Genomic DNA, 16,345 nt, shown 5'->3' with positions numbered 1-16,345 from the left:
AAACAGAAAAAAATAAAAATGCATTATAGTTTTTAATTTTGCATAATTTAACATTTTATTGTTAATTACATTTTGAGTTAATGTCCCCGTCCCGATAGATGTGACAAATATAAACTTGTTGCAGATGTTTGAGCCTAATTGATAAATCACTACGTAAAAAGATTTGCACAATTTGAGTTGACTGGTTTCTGGTTTTACTGTGGTGAATTGCAATTTGACATTTAAATAATGAAATAGTAAAATGCGTTTTAATTTGTTGTAAAGTTGCCAGTAGTCTAGAGATATTCACTACCCCCACAGGGCAGGAATAGACTGATAGGAGATTACGACCATGCGTAAAACAATAAAACAAGTAACCCAACGGTGACAGCTAGTGCTACAATAAAAAAAAAATCTGCTTTTGGGAAATGTGCAAAAAGTTAACCTCCGTTAACTCTCAATGTCCCCAGCAGCTCTTAGAATGTATCCTAATGGCCGATACTATATGTATAAACAACCCTTTTGACAACGTAAGGGTTAACTTGTACCAGCATGCAGAGCTACACCAACCAATCAAGTCCGTCTTCGTTGCCAAGTAACAGTCACAAGATCTTGCGGAATACGTCTATCAAATCTAACCCGGAAGAGCAGCTAGTCTACTCAACATGTGACGTCATCACAAATGCGACAGATCAGTATTTTTACTAATCGTACACCGGTGAAAGGTGGAAGTGAGCGATGACTAGGGAGTGGTATACGGTGTGAGAAGGACAGGCGCTCTCCCGAAAATGGGGATCCTATTCACTAAGTTATGGAGGCTCTTTAACCATCAGGGTACGTAGAGAGGCCTGATGTGTTTTGACACATCTGTCACAGCCGGTGTCATATTGTTTAGTTTTGCTTTCCTTATGGCTGTTAAAACCCATGATATATGATTGTAACTTCACAGTTGTCTTTAGTATTAATATGGCGAGCAAGTAATTGTCAGTTTTTTATATGTATTTATGCAGCTTCTGTGTCAACCTATTAATAATTTCTTGATCCTCTGCAAGAATTAGTATCCGTTTTAAGGGAAACCCAAATTTGTTCTTTCATGATTCAGATAGAGCGTGCAATTCAAACAACTTAATAATTTTCTCCTGTTATAATTTTTCCTTTGTTGTCTTGGTATCTTTATTTGAAAAAGCAGGAATGTAAGCTTTGGAGCCAGACCATTTTTGGTTCAGCACCCTGGGTTCTGCTAATTGGTGGCTACATTCAAGAAGTGCTATCCAGTAAGTTCTATCAGAATTTGCTACCTTGTCAGAATCTGCTACCTCTGACTGTGCATGCTCTGTATTACGTAATCGCAATCCACATATGTTAAAAAGTTATGTGTGGTATGCTATTTATGTAATCAGCAGCATGCACTCTGGGGGGCAGCAGATTCTGTCAAGGAAATTATGCTGTCAGATTTTGCTGCTGGCAATAAATGCGCCCAAGCGAAGTTCAAGCACTTCTCACGGTCGACAATAAAAGCGTGTCCTACACACATTTATAATAATTTTTATATGGAATCTTTATATATATTTTCTCAGTGTATATATTGTCACGGTGGGCGATTAAAAGTGTGTATATATATATATATATATATATATATATATATATATATATATATATATATATATATATATGTGTGTTGTATGCAAAAGTTTAGGCACCCCTGACAATTTCCATGATTTTCATTTATAAATAATTGGGTGTTTGGATCAGCAATTTCATTTGATCTATCAAATAGCTGAAGGGCACAATAATATTTCAGTAGTGAAATGAGGTTTATTGGGTTAACAGAAAATGTGCTACATGCATCAAAACGAAATTAGACAGGCGCATACATTTGGGCACCCTTGTCATTTTGTTGATTTGAATACCTGTAACTACCTAGCACTGATTAATTGGAACACACAATTGGTTTGATGAGCCCATTAAGCCTTGAACTTCATAGACAGGTCTATCAAATCATGAGAAAAGGTATTTAAGGTGGCCAATTGCAAGTTGTTGTTCTCTTTGACTCTCCTCTGAAGAGTGGCAACATGGGGGCTTCAAAACAACTCTCAAATTATCTGAAAACAAATATTGTTCAACATTATGATTTAGGGGAAGGCTACACAAAGCTATTGAAGATTTAAGCTGTCAGTGTCCACTGTGAGGAGTATAGTGAGGAAATGGAAGACCACAGGCACAGTTCTTGTTAAGTCCAGAAGTAAAATATCGGAGAGGCAAAGGATGGTGAGAACAGTTAAAAACAGACCACCTCTAAAGACCTACAACATCATCTTGCTGCAGATGGTGTCACTGTGCATCGTTCAACATTTCAGCACACTTTGCACAAGGAGAATCTGTATGGGAGAGTGATGCGGAAGAAACCTTTTCTGCACACACGCCACAAACAGTCACTTGAGGTGTGCAAACGCACATTTGGACAAGCCAGCTTCATTTTGGAAGAAGGTGCTGTGGACTGATGAAACAAAGATTGTGTTACTTGGTCATAACAAGGGGCGTTATGCATGGCGGCAAAAGAACCCAGCGTTCCAAGACAAACACTTGCTACCCACAGTAAAATTTGATAGATGTTCCATCATGCTGTGGGGCTGTGTGGCCAGTGCCGGTACTGGGAATCTTGTTAAAGTTGAGGGTCGCATGGATTCCAATCAGTATCAGCAGATACTTGAGAATAATTTTGAGGAATAAGTCACAAAGTTGAAGTTACTCCGGGGGTGGATATTTCAACAAGCCAACAACCCAAAAGACTGCTCAAAATCTACTCTGGCATTTATGCAGAGTAACAAGTGCAATGTTCTGGAAGGCACCAATTTGTAGCCATCCAAGCGATGGTAGCAAAAGACAAGAGCGCCCTCCTAAGGCAATCGTTGATGGTAGACACTTCACCAAGGTCAGCTCTTCTTAAATGTGGAAAAACAATCTGGACATAAAAAAACAAAGAGAAGAAGGCGCTCCAATGGTGCAGAATATTACAACAAATTATTACGCGTTTCAAGGTGCTAATGGCACCTTTTCACCACTGCCTGATGAAAAGGTGCTGTTAGCACCTTGAAACGCGTAGCAGAGATTTATTGTACTGATTTTAATTTATCTTTTAATAAATTATATCCTACTCCATGGGATATTTCAGTTTTACTGGTTTGTGAGCTTTTATTTGAGGAATTGACTGTGGATTGTGTATCCTGTGCCTTGGAGTGAGTCAGCTGGTGGGCTCTGATACACCAGCTTGTGTTACTTGCATTGCATTATAGTGCGCAGCCTATGATTGATGTTACATGTGGGAGCTAGCTGGTGGGCTCTGATCAATCCAGCCTGCACGAATAGCACTGCATTATAGTGCACTCTCTCTGTGAGTATCCATCTATAGAGAGGGTGTTTTCTGGGAGTGATATTCAATAATTTGTTGTAATATTTTGCACCATTGGAGCGCCTTTTTTTTGTTTTTTTAATGTTCTGGAAGGCCCATCCCAGTCCCCAGACCTAAATATCATTGAAAATCTGTGGGGTGATTTGAAGCGGGCTGTCAATGCTCGGCAACCATCAAACCTAACTGAACTGGAGAAGTTTTGCAAGGAGGAATGGTCCAAAATACCTTGGTCCAGAATCCAGACACTCATTACAGGCTATAGGAAGCGTCTAGAGGCTGTTATTTCGGCTAAAGGAGGCTCTACTAAATATTGATGCAATATTTCTTTTGGGGTGCCCAAATTTATGCCCCTGTCCAATTTCGTTTTGATGCATATTGCACATTTTCTGTTAATCCACTATACCTCATTTCACTACTGAAATATTACTGTGTCCTTCAGTTATATGATAGATCAAAATGAAATTGCTGATCCAAACACCCAATTATTTATATAGTGTGTGTGTATGTATATATATATATATATATATATATATATATATATATATATATATATATATATATATTATATATATATATATATATATATATATAGAGATATTACATATAAATGTGTGTAGGACAGGCTTTTATCGTCCACCGTGGATATATATATATATATATATATATATATATATATATATATATATATATATATCGAAAATATATGGATTCCAAATAAAAATAAGATATAAGCTTTTGTCGACCGTGACAAGTACTTGAACTACACATGCGCAGATTTATTGCCAGCAGCAAAATCCGACAGCACAACTTCCTTGTCAGAATCTGCTACCAGATATATATGGAGAGTTACATATACATTCAGATTTATTTTTTTATTGTTGTTTATTGGAACTTGTCATATATAGTGGATAAAAATATGTTTCAATATACTTTTTCCAAAACAAAGTTTCCTTTTTTTAAGTAGATACTAGATAGCAGGCAGGGCTGTCCCTCCTCAACTTCCCCTTGCTTGTATAAGTAATTATCCTCACATGCACACTTTTATTACATCACACCACAAGGTATGGAGTAGAACATTGATAAAGGGTGGAGCAGGCTACACTTGGCAACACTAAAGTGTAAGCAATCTTGCAGATTTTTTTTGAAATATTACTAAAATACTTATAAGCTCATCATCACCCCCCTCAGCATAATGCTACTACCAAACAACATTCATAATACCATGCCAACAGTCACCGAGTATTAAGAAGAAAACACCAGCAACTACGGTGTAATTGTTGAATTTTGTTTATTTAATTTGTGCTATGTTATTTGTATACCAAAAGGACATTGGCGAAGCAACAACTTCCATTTTCTAATGCAATACGGATACACCAGGATTCAAGAACTCTTTTGTTTTATGGCAACTCCTCAGACTTGATTGTAATTGATGGCGATAATCTGTGTGTACAACTTGCTTCTTCCTTTTTTAAAAATTAAACATTTAAAAAAAATACTTATGCTTTTTTTTTTTTTCACAAGCGGTTTTACCTCAGTTGACTTTTCTATAAATATGCACATAATTAAAAATGTTTTATGGCACTTTAAGCACCACAAATGGGCATGAAACGCTTCAAGCTATATACTTGCTCCATGCCTGTTCAAGATTTTAATTTTCCCACTGATATGCAGCCAAGTTTTCTATTTTTGTGGCTTATTGAGCAGCATGCTTCTCTGCTGAAACTGGCTAGCACCCTGTCTGTATGAATGGAGCTTTTTGGCGGGTGACGTTATCACCTAGTTCCTTGGAAGCCAAAGTGCCGCCGCAAGCTAGTATCGGCCCTATATTCACTTTGAAGGTTATGATGACCTGCCATTTTAGGTCCACTTGGCCTTAATATTAGATGCTGTTACTGCATTCCTCCCCTTCTATTACAATTTCTTCCCTTCTATTCCCAATTATGGTTGCAGTATGACCATGGGTTGGGTGATAGTGCTAGCAGGAACTAAGCAATTACTTGAAAGTACCTCTCGTATGGTCACTCCTCTGCGGCCCATTATTGTTGGTTTATATCAAGTATATAAATATATATAAAACAGCCTATTGGAACACTTGTAAGACACATGATCAAATTGTCTTTCTATTGTTTTCACCACCATTTTAAAGGGACATGAAACCCAACATTTTTCTGTCATGAATACTATTTTAAACAATTTTACAATTTACTTTTTTTTTAATCTAATGTGCTTTATTCTCTTGGTATCATTTGTTGAAAAATCAGAAATACATAACTGTGAGCTAGCTGACTGCACTTGGTGAGCCAATAATATGAGGCAACTCATGAGCCTACCTAGGTATCCTTTTTCAACAAAGCATTCCAAGAGAACAAAGTAAATTAGATAATAAAAGTAAAACGGAAAGTTGTTTAAAATCCCATGCTTTATTTGAATCCTGAAAGAAAAAAATGGGGTTCATGTCCCTTTTTAATAAATGTGTTTTCAGTGTATTACAGATTTTACTGCTGAAGAATTAACATGTGTTTTTGGAAACAACTCCCTGCAGTATAATAATACTACCTCAAAGTACAGCAATGTACTATTTTAAAAGGCAGTTCTAGTGAAAAAATGACATGTATTCATTTGTGAGTTTGTAAACTTATCACTATTAACCCTGCAAATCAGATAACAGCAGAAACTGCAGCTGACCCAATCAACAGCGCTAGATGCACAACCCAGCTCTCTGCTGCCACCAAGCAGTAATTTTCAAGGGCTATTATAGTCCCCGCTAAGGGGGACTAAGGACATTTTATGTTTAACAATAGAACAATGATGATTCTTACAGGCGAAGATGAGTGTCTGGATTTGAATTCCAGCAAGATCAATGTTTTTATAACATGGTTTGATATCCTATGACTTGGTAAGACATGGATACCAATAATCTACTTGTAACTCCAAATGTTTTGGGTTATTCAGCATATATCTATGTATAAATTCCTTCCCTGGCTCCCAAAACCTATGTGTCTGTCACTAACGTTACCTAGATATTCATCAACACTTCATTTGTAAAATGTTGTTGTAAGATTTTTATTTTATTTTTTGTAATACAAGCAATAAATAACTAGAGCTAAACCAGTCTTTATCATGGTATTGAGATGTCAATGCTGAGTAATTCTCCTGTTTACACTGTAATATATTCCTTGGTTTAAAATTACTAATGGAAAGAAGATCGGTTTACCTGTTACCTTTTAAAAGAACTTGCTCTGGCAGACACAGAATTAGCTTGATGCAGATCTGCATTTAAAAAAAAATTCTGCTCTATAATAAATAAATGGAAGTATTATGTTTTAATGTGCTGTTAATGTTTGCATAATTTGGTTCTGAATTTTATGGTTTTATTTGTAAACCTGTCCTTTTTTTTTTTTTCTTTATTTCAGAACACAAAGTAATTATTGTGGGACTTGATAATGCAGGGAAAACTACAATACTGTATCAGTTGTAAGTATAAGATTTCTTTTCAGTATTTAATTTTGTTCTGTTAAAGGGTCATTGTCATATAAGAGTTTTACATTCTGTTTATGACCTCTATAACATAATATTGTGCTGTGAAAAGCACGTTTGTTAAACTCCGGTTCAGTACATTTAATTGGGTTATTTTCTATTCACTGTTTTACACATGTAAACTTATTCAACTCTCACATGAACTACTTTTCTCATTCAGTATTGAATAATGTTATGTCTTTCTTGCTATACAGTATAGCATTTTGTTTGTCACATCAGTGTTTTACAAATTTTATATCAAACTTAGGACCTAAACAAAGATGTTTTTTTATACAAATGGAATAATGTCTATTGTATCTATCATTTATTTTAGTAATTTTTATTTAGCTACTTGATTGCACCCTACCCCTTATATACACACACAGCTGTGCATGAAGAGCTGGAGAAGGAACTTGGTATGAAGTCTGGCAGCTTTGTGCAAATGCAGCAACTGGGCACATATGTTTGTGCCTCACATACCATGATTGGGGAAGTGCACTGTCACCTTCACAAATCTTAGCATGCCAGAGTGAAAGGGCATTTTACTGCGCACCAGGACCAATATACTTTGTGCTCTTGTGCCCGGATATTTGTCAAGCACACCTGTGTGTGTATAATAAAATATTTATGACACACACATGCATATATAAACTCAGTTCAGTACATTTCAAGAGAGTCGCTGAAAATTCATTCTTAATCTTTATTTTGCATTTGCAAATCCCATCAGTCAGAGACAACTTTTGACAAGAGATAGAGCTCTCTGCCCTCAGACGTGAATGGTTAATATTTATCACACAAGCAGCAGTATGGTGCTAATATCCCACACTAAAATGATTAATGTTGGATAACAAAGCCAGACTAATATACTTTAGGAAATAGTTCTATTAGGTATGGCAGTGGCATAAATTATTATTTTTTGCATGTAATTTATTCTTTAGAACTCTCTAGCATGTAGCAAGCAATTCAAAAAAAATGCCTAATATGATAGTTGTGTGGAATTAACTTTAATATGCATCAAATCATTGCTATTATTACTGATAATGTGTGTTTTTTTTCTGTTCTAGTTCAATGAATGAAGTTGTGCATACATCACCTACAATAGGTAGCAATGTGGAAGAGATAGTGGTCAATAATACTCGATTTCTTATGTGGGATATTGGAGGACAAGAATCTTTGCGATCATCTTGGAACACATATTACACAAATACTGAGGTGAGTGTTTGCAATAATATTTACTTACCAGCTGTACTTCCTATCTGTAATACCACCGGTTCGGTCAGTAAGTGCACATTCAGCTACTGGTAACATTACCAGCCCACCAGTGATAAGGGTCATAGTTGTTTAGTTTTTTGTTCTCAATAAGGAGATGCAGGGCTGTACAATGGCCTTTGCGAACGTTAGGCTTATGACTAACTTATGAAAGACTGTTAAATATTGTTATCCACATAAACAAAAATGTTATTAATAATAAAATGCTCTAATTTGTCAAAGTTTTCTAATAAATATGATAGCCGTGCATTCAAACATTTCAGGAAGAAACGCATGCTGAACATGATGGCCACCAGCGGCATTTGGCTATTTTTGGAGCCGGATCTCTTCTTGTGAAAGTACAACAAACTAATATCTGGATTTGCACAGATCTTAGTGTGTTGCTCTTTCACAAGAAGAATTCTGACTCGTAAAATAGCCAAATGCTGCTGACGGCCACCATGTTCGGCATTCGTTTCCTTCCGAAAACACTGAATGCGCTTATCTAAAATGTGAATATCTGCTGATTTTTAGAGTGATGATGTATGTAATTTTGTTTGTTCACTTGTTCAAAATTATCATAATGATAGATAATACATAACAAGCACCAAAATATAAGCCATTTAAATATAAACATAAAAAAGTGTACAATCATTGTAGGCAATCAAATCTTTAAGCTAATAAGTAACAAATTGTAAGTATGTAAGTTTTTTTTTTTTTAGTTTTCAGTATAGCAGAATATAGAGAAATTGTCTATGTGTATGTGTGTGTATATGTATATATATATATATATATATATATATATATATATATATGTGTGTGTATATATATGTATATATATATATATATATATATATATATATATATATATATATATATATATATATATATATATATATATATATATATATATACAGACACACACACACAGTTTTTTTTTAAAAAATATTTTTATTTTTGAGTGCAACATATAGAAAAAAGAAAACAGGTTCAATCAACCAATGTCATATAATTGCATGGTTACATTTTAAATGATACTTCCAATTATACATCAAGTTTCTTAATGCTTCTATAACCAAGTAAATTAAAGCCATGTGCACTTTTTTTTTTAACCAATAAGACCTAAATGAAAACTAAACTCTCCTCTAGCGTGGTTCACTCCTAACCGACCCCCCCCCCCCTCCAGGAAGCTCCATTCATCAAGTTTGCCAATTTCCTCGCAACACTGCTTCCAGCATGTAGTCTGTGTTTCGGAATGGCGCTGTGATTATGTTACGGGTGCTGTCTGGCTGTGTACGAATGAAGTGTCCCCATTTGTTAAAGAAGGATCTAACTCTAGCAGTCATGTCTCCCAGTCCATCGGATTATTCAATAAATAATTGCCTTAACAACGTCTGCGTCAGTTGTGTTACAGTAGGTGGATTACGTTTAAGCCAGTTTTGAAATATTAGGTGTCTCGCTATCAAAACAATGTTGTGAAAGAATAGTTTGTTGTTCTTTGGTAGACCTGCAAAGTCAAGGAGCACTATATTCTGAAATGTCCAGTTTCCGCATGGAATCCGCATCTTGGTTTTTGTCCAGTATTCTGTCATCTTCCAGAACCTAACTAGTCTGGGACAAATCCACAGCATATGCTCAATATCTGTGTCTATAAGACCGCACCTAGGGCATCTGCTATCTCTATCTATTTTCCAACTCTGGTATCTGCTTGGTGTAACATAGCTATTGTGTATCAGTTTAAAGTGCGACTCCCTCCCCTCTGATGAAAGGGTGGCCAACTTAACTCTATGTATACTTTTGTCAATTTCCTCTGTTGTCACGGTCGTCCCTAGTTTCTCACTCCAGATGGCAGCTATCCCCTCTCTGCATGAGATACCTGACAGTCTGTTCATTTTTGTGTATAGTGGTGATATGGATGTGTTACCATGTTTTGCCAGTTCTATACTCTGTAGTATGGGTGTTTGGTCTTTGTTCTTTACCTCTTTGTGAATAGAATCGAAATAGTGCCTAGCTTGAAGATAAGCGTAATGGTGAGTTCAAAGGTTTCTCTTAAGTTTTAAAAGGAATGCATGTGTTTCCCTCCCCCATCTCCGTTTGTCCTACTGTACGTAGTCCTTGGCTTCTCCACTGAAAGAACGCTTTAGACGTGATACCTGACGGGAATTCAGGATTCCCACACCATGGTAAGTAAGAGATCAGCCTATGGTCACCCCCAGTTTTCTGCAAACCTGTCTCCAGGCTCTTGCAGGCTGGCTCAGAAGCGCCAGATCCCCCAGGTGTCTAGTCACTTGTGTCTGTGTCATGTGTGGTATCATCTCTAGTGCCCACAGTTTGGTCAGCTCGCTTTCTAGTCTAAGGTCAGTGAACTTCTCTTGTCCCGTTATCCAGTCTATGACAAATTTACATTGAGCCGCCCAGTTGTATAATTCAAAATTGGGTAATGATAGCCCCCCCCCCCCCATCTCCCTCGGGGCAGTAAGTTTAAGGTAGCTGACTCTATGCTTTTTTTTTATTCCAAATAAATTTGAGGACCATCTCTTTAATGCGGCTCAGATCTGATTTCCTAAGTATTGCTGGCAATGTTTGAAAGAAGTACAATAATTTTGGGAAATAGATCATTTTTATGAGTCCAACCCTACCTGACAGAGATAATGGCAGCAGGGACCATCCCCTAACTAAGCCATCAAATTTTTTAAGTAAAGGGCCATAGTTGATGGAGTACCACCTGCGAGGGTCTATGTGAAGTGTAATCCCCAGATATTTAAAATTACCATCCTCTATCTTGAAATCGTAACCTGGGATTTGTTTACTATTATTTGATAACAGCCAAAGCAGTTCAGTTTTGTCGGTGTTAATTCTGTACCCAGAAATTAGGCTAAACTCCTTAATCATCTCCATCAACTTTGGGATGTTCCTGTGGGGGTCTTGTACATAGAGCGCCATATCGTCAGCAAACAGCGAAACATGCAGAGCCGTCCCGCTGATGCGCATTCCCTCCAGCATCTGTCAAATTTTTATCGCTAGTGGTTCTATGGCTATATCGAAATGGAGCGGTGAGAGAGGGCAACCCTGTTTAGTGCCTCTATGGAGCGTAAAGGGCCGGGTCACCTCGCCATTAACTAGGAGGGAAGCCTGCGGCCTTCTGTATAAGTTATGAACTACTTTAACAAACGCACCTTCTAATCCCATTTTGCTCAGAGTATTGAATAAATGCCTCCACAAAACCTTGTCAAAGGCTTTTTCTGCATCTAAAAATAGTAAAGCCGCTTCCTGATGTTTTGCCTCACGCGATCTATGCTGCGCTATAGTACAATAGTATTGAATGACTGTTTGGACTCTCCGAATATTAAGGACCGAATACCTCCCCTTTATAAAGCCCGTTTGGTCAGGGTGTATAATTGATGGCAGGGTGCTCGCCAGTCTATTTGCAAGTATCTTGGTCAAGATCTTATAGTCCTGGTTGAGTAGGGAGATAGGGCGATATGATTGTGTTAAGAGGGGGTCTCTACCTTCCTTCGGGATGATACTAATGTTGGCTTCTGCAAATCTAGGGGAGGGTGTAATCTCGTCTGTGAGCAAGCCATTAAATAGCCTCGCCAGGGTTGGGCTTACTTCCATTCCCATTATTTTATAAAACTCCGCTGGCAGGGCCCGGAGTTTTGTCTAATGCTAGGTCTTTAATTGTGGCCAGAATCTCTCCCGGGACTATGGGACTGTTAAGTGTGTCTAACTGTACTTGGTCTACTGTCGGTAGTGTCAATTGATCCCAAAACCTCTCCTCATTTTCAGGTTGTATTTGTTGTGCTGAGTAAAGGTCTTTGTAAAAATCAGTAAACGCCTTTTGAATGTCTATTTCTTTTTTCAAGACTACCTCGCCCTGCCTGATCGCTAAAATGGTGTTTCTTTTTCTTGACAACTTTTGTCATTCTGGCCAACAGTCGTCCAGTTTTACTTCCAAATCTATAGTACTTAGCTTGAGTTTTAGCATGAGCTTTACTAGTTTTGTTGGGAAATTAAATCATCCCTTGCACGTTTGACTTCTCTATATTTAAGTCTGTTAGTGTGGTTCGGGTTTCTGAGATATCTATTCCTAGCGTTTAATATCTGTACTAAAAAGAGCTCTGATTGGGCCTTACTCTTTCTTTTTAATTTTTGCAGCATAGGCGGATATAACCCCCCTCAAAACTGCCTTGGCTGTTTCCCAGAACAGTATAGGATTATTGACATGTTCTTCGTTAAGTTCTACATATGAAAGCCATTCCCCCAGAATGTGTCTGTAAAAGTTAGGATCTTTGTATAGATACGTTGGAAATACCCATTTGTTAGTTTCTCCCTTATTGGGACTTATTTGGATTCTAACTGCTACTGGGGCATGATCCGAAATAGTTATCGGATCAATCTCTGTGCTCACTACTCTAGGGCAAAAGTCAGCGGACACAAGGAAGTAGTCAAGTCTAGATAATGTGTCCTTTGCAACTGACATACATGTGTAATCTTTTTGCTCAGGATGACCGGCCCTCCAAACATCCTGCAGACCTAACGATCTCCTAAATGTGTGGAGTTTCTGAATCTCTGGGCAGTGACTACTTTCCTGTCTGGATTATAGAACCTGTCCGCCGGGACCTGAGGAGCAATGTTAAAGTCTCCACCCATCACAACAGGTAGTGTTGTGAACTGAATTGTTTTAGCCTGTATTTCTCTCCAAAAGAGATGTTTTTGCCGTTGCGGGCCGTATACCCCCACTAATGCAAATGCCATTCCCTGAATTTCCAATTGTAGCATTACAAACCTCCCTTCCTGATCCACTAGTGTTTTAGTGATGGTGTATGTCAGGTTTTTCCTAAATAGAACAGCTACTCCTCTCGCCCTTTTTTGCTCGAATGGGGTATATATAACTTCACCTACTCAACTCCGCTTTAGTTTCTGGTGTTCAAGGTTCAATAAGTGCGTCTCCTCCAACACAGCTATGTCAACTCTTCTAGAGTTTAGATAAAGCAAGATCGATCTGCGTTTTTGAGGAGATGTTATGCCCCCCACATTCCAACTCATTATATGTAGGTTGTTCATTGTCTTAATTTAGTTGCAAGGATGAAGTGTGGGGTTGGGATGTCTTACTTTTATGTATGGTGTTCCAGTGGTTATGGAGCAGTGTGGATGTTGTGTTAGTCTTACCCGTGAGTTCCTGTTTGGGGACAATCCCCCAAGTCAAGGGGTCCCGGGGGGGGGGGGGGGGGGGGGGGGGGGAAGGAGAGCACCACACCAGCTAGTTAGAGAGCATCAACAAAATCGGCACAAATGGACAAAAAAATTAACAACAGAGCAACCAATAAATTTCAGCAAACATAACATTTTGGTATCTTACTTTCATAATAACTGTTCAACGTCTAGACCAGTTACTATATAAAGGATATTTCAGTGCAGCACTACACTTTCCCTCCTGATGTAGATTATCCCTGTATCTTAATAAGCTAACTATCCCTATAAATGTGTGTGTGTGTGTGTGTATGTATGTATGTATGTATGTATATATATATATATATATATATATATATATATATATATATATATATATATATATATATATATATATATGTATATGTGTATATGTATCCCCCACTAAAGAGAGGTGAACTTCTATCTCCCCTCAATTGAGCCCCACCTCTTAGTAGTTGCCTTATCATGTGGGTTTTTGATGGTTTATAATGCCCACCTCTCACAGCACACTCCCTGGCTGAGGTCATTTTAGTAGCTGGTTATGTTATGAAAAAGAGGGGAAGAAGCTTCCTAAGAAGCCCGGCTAAATAGTCTCCTCCAGCTAATCTAAATCTCCTAATCGGGGTTGATAGACACTTCAAACCTGGTTAACTAATTTATTAAACTCTCTTAGGATTGGTCCTATTCCCCCAATGTCTACTCCACAAGATATAGTGACTAGGTGATGGGGTAACCTTAAAGGTGGACACCACTAACTAAGATGAGAATAGTTTGAAAAAAAAAAACATAACTGCTTCAACATTGAGAACTTAAAATGCAATTCTAACCAACATCAAAGTTATTGGGAGACAGTTCCAGTGTCAAGATTTCTCCCCCTTGTCTAGTTCAAATTGGTGGGTTATCTCCACAAGTCCCTGTTACGGTTACCCTTAGTCTCGCTGAGAGATGGACCGCTTAGTAGCCTGGATCCCTATTGCTGAAGAGGGGAGAAGCTGCTTTCCATAGTATTCTATATGAGTCTCGCAAATGTAAAAAATACAGCTAGGATACCCTTCTGCCCACAAAAACGAGTCAACGCTGCGATTGAGGGTCAACCAAGAACTCTGGACTGAGATGCCCAGCCTGCTTTTTATTGAGGTTACATGCACACAGGGCACTCCCAGGGGGGGAAGCATAAAATCCCCCATCACACATTTAGATAGAGAGACAATGTCCTTTGACAGGCCACAATAGGATTACAGTACTTCAGATAACAAGTTACACACAAAAAAACAATGCAGTCCATCTTATCAATTAGCAGTCTGACTCCGGAGGTGATTAGACAATGGGAATGTTTTATCACTAAACTTAATTAGAGCTGAGGCCAGCAAACTTGTATTTAGAAAATAGTTTCTAAAAGCTGAAAAAAAGTTAACTCTTTATGAAATGATACTTGTTACGGTTTTCTTGGAGCCCTTCTTAGGCGCTGGCTTGGCTGGTTCAGGCATTGCTGCTGGGAAATGAGCTCTTCACAACAAAATAACTAATGCTTCTGTAACAGTCCCCTCCCCACCCACTTAGTATACAGTTCAGATCATGTTACCAGTCCCCTGAGTTGTAGGTAGTGTTGTTTCAGGTGTCCTTGTCAGCTGACTCTTGTTTAAGTCTCAAGAACTTCTGAAGGTGTCGAGGGTCATCGAAGAACTTAATACCCTGCTGAGTCTGGAGCTTGAGTCTCGCTGGGAATAATAATGACACTGAGCATCCTGCTTCTATTAAAGACTTGCAATAAGGGGAAAACTCCCTCCTTCTCCTAGAAATCTCTGCAGAGTCCTGGAAAACAAGGATCTTTTTTTCCTCAAACATCAGGGGGGAGCATTGCCTATAGGCTCTCAGAATTAGGATTTTGTCTTTAAAGTTAAGGGTAGTGGATCATTCATTACCTGTCGAGGGCCTCTAGCAGTTTTTGGATCTTGATTAATAATGCCTATTCGGTGAGCTCTTTCTGCCACACACGGTATGTCCTCAGGCTTCAGTTTCAAAAGTTCAGGCAAGACCCTTTCAGCAAACTCTAATAGGTCGGAGTTCAGGACAGATTCTGGCAGACCAACAATCCGAAGATTGTTCCACCGTGAGCGGTTTTCGAGATCATCAATTTTCAGTTAGGAGCTTGTTTTGGGCCTCAAGCGCCGCTACCTTATTTGAATTTTCACGCTGCCTAATTTCTCCATCTCCAACTCTCTGTTCAACATGCTGGAGCCTAGAAGAGAATGACTTTAAGTCTGATGACAGTGAGTCCATTCCTGTCTGCAGCTGCTCTATCTTAGGCAAGAATAGAGCTGATATCTGAACTATGGGGTGGGTCTCTGGAATTGTGTCATCCGGAGTTTCCGCTGCTACAACATCAGCAGCATGAACTTCCACTACAGATTTAGCCCTTTTATCTTGATGTTTCTGCCTGCCGGACATTGTGCCAGTGGTCTTGACAAAGCTTGAATAGTACTTCTGCATACAGTACTGGTCTGTGGAGACTGAGTTACAAAGATGTGCGATGAAAGGAGGGATCCTGTGTGGTCAAATCCAGGGGAAAGGACAGGATTTCTACACCATGGGGTTTGGTGCACACATTTTTACACCATCAGTGGGTTAGCTGAGGTTAATTTAGTGGAGGGTCAGTGCAGCACATAATGATTACCTCATGGCTAGGAAATTTCCATCCCTTTCATAGCTATCTGAAACTCCCCATAAAGGCCGCATAACCCCTCACTCACTGCCCCCTGTTGTTAAAAGGTCGTGCACAGCCAACGGGTATGTTATAGGGCCTGCGTGTCTTTGGCCAGATCACCTCGAAAGCACCAGTCATTGGAACGTTTCTTTTGTCTACCGACCTCCAAATGTCTGGCCTCTAGTTTCTGTATAGGAGCTTGTGGCCGGTGTATATATGTCTGGTAGTATCACTGCAAAGGTGGTATGAGGCTGCCTGCCATGTGGTTGGTTAGA

The 16,345-nt window shown here is 38.5% G+C and overlaps 1 protein-coding gene across 1 annotated transcript in view; it reads left to right on the top strand.

Moving 5' to 3' along the window:
- Nucleotides 1–629: 629 nt before the first annotated feature.
- Nucleotides 630–16,345, top strand: part of ARL5A (ADP ribosylation factor like GTPase 5A) — a 28,150-nt gene continuing 12,434 nt past the window's right edge. Inside the window, exons 1-3 of the mRNA XM_053689900.1 lie at nt 630–813; nt 6,802–6,862; nt 7,969–8,116. Of these exons, the coding sequence (XP_053545875.1) occupies nt 768–813; nt 6,802–6,862; nt 7,969–8,116 (255 nt within the window). The 5' untranslated portion in view covers nt 630–767. The remainder of the gene's footprint in view (nt 814–6,801; nt 6,863–7,968; nt 8,117–16,345) is intronic.

Source organism: Bombina bombina, chromosome 1 (assembly GCF_027579735.1).
Source record: "Bombina bombina isolate aBomBom1 chromosome 1, aBomBom1.pri, whole genome shotgun sequence".
Taxonomy (NCBI): domain Eukaryota; kingdom Metazoa; phylum Chordata; class Amphibia; order Anura; family Bombinatoridae; genus Bombina; species Bombina bombina.
This window is presented reverse-complemented; position numbering and strand designations above follow the sequence as displayed.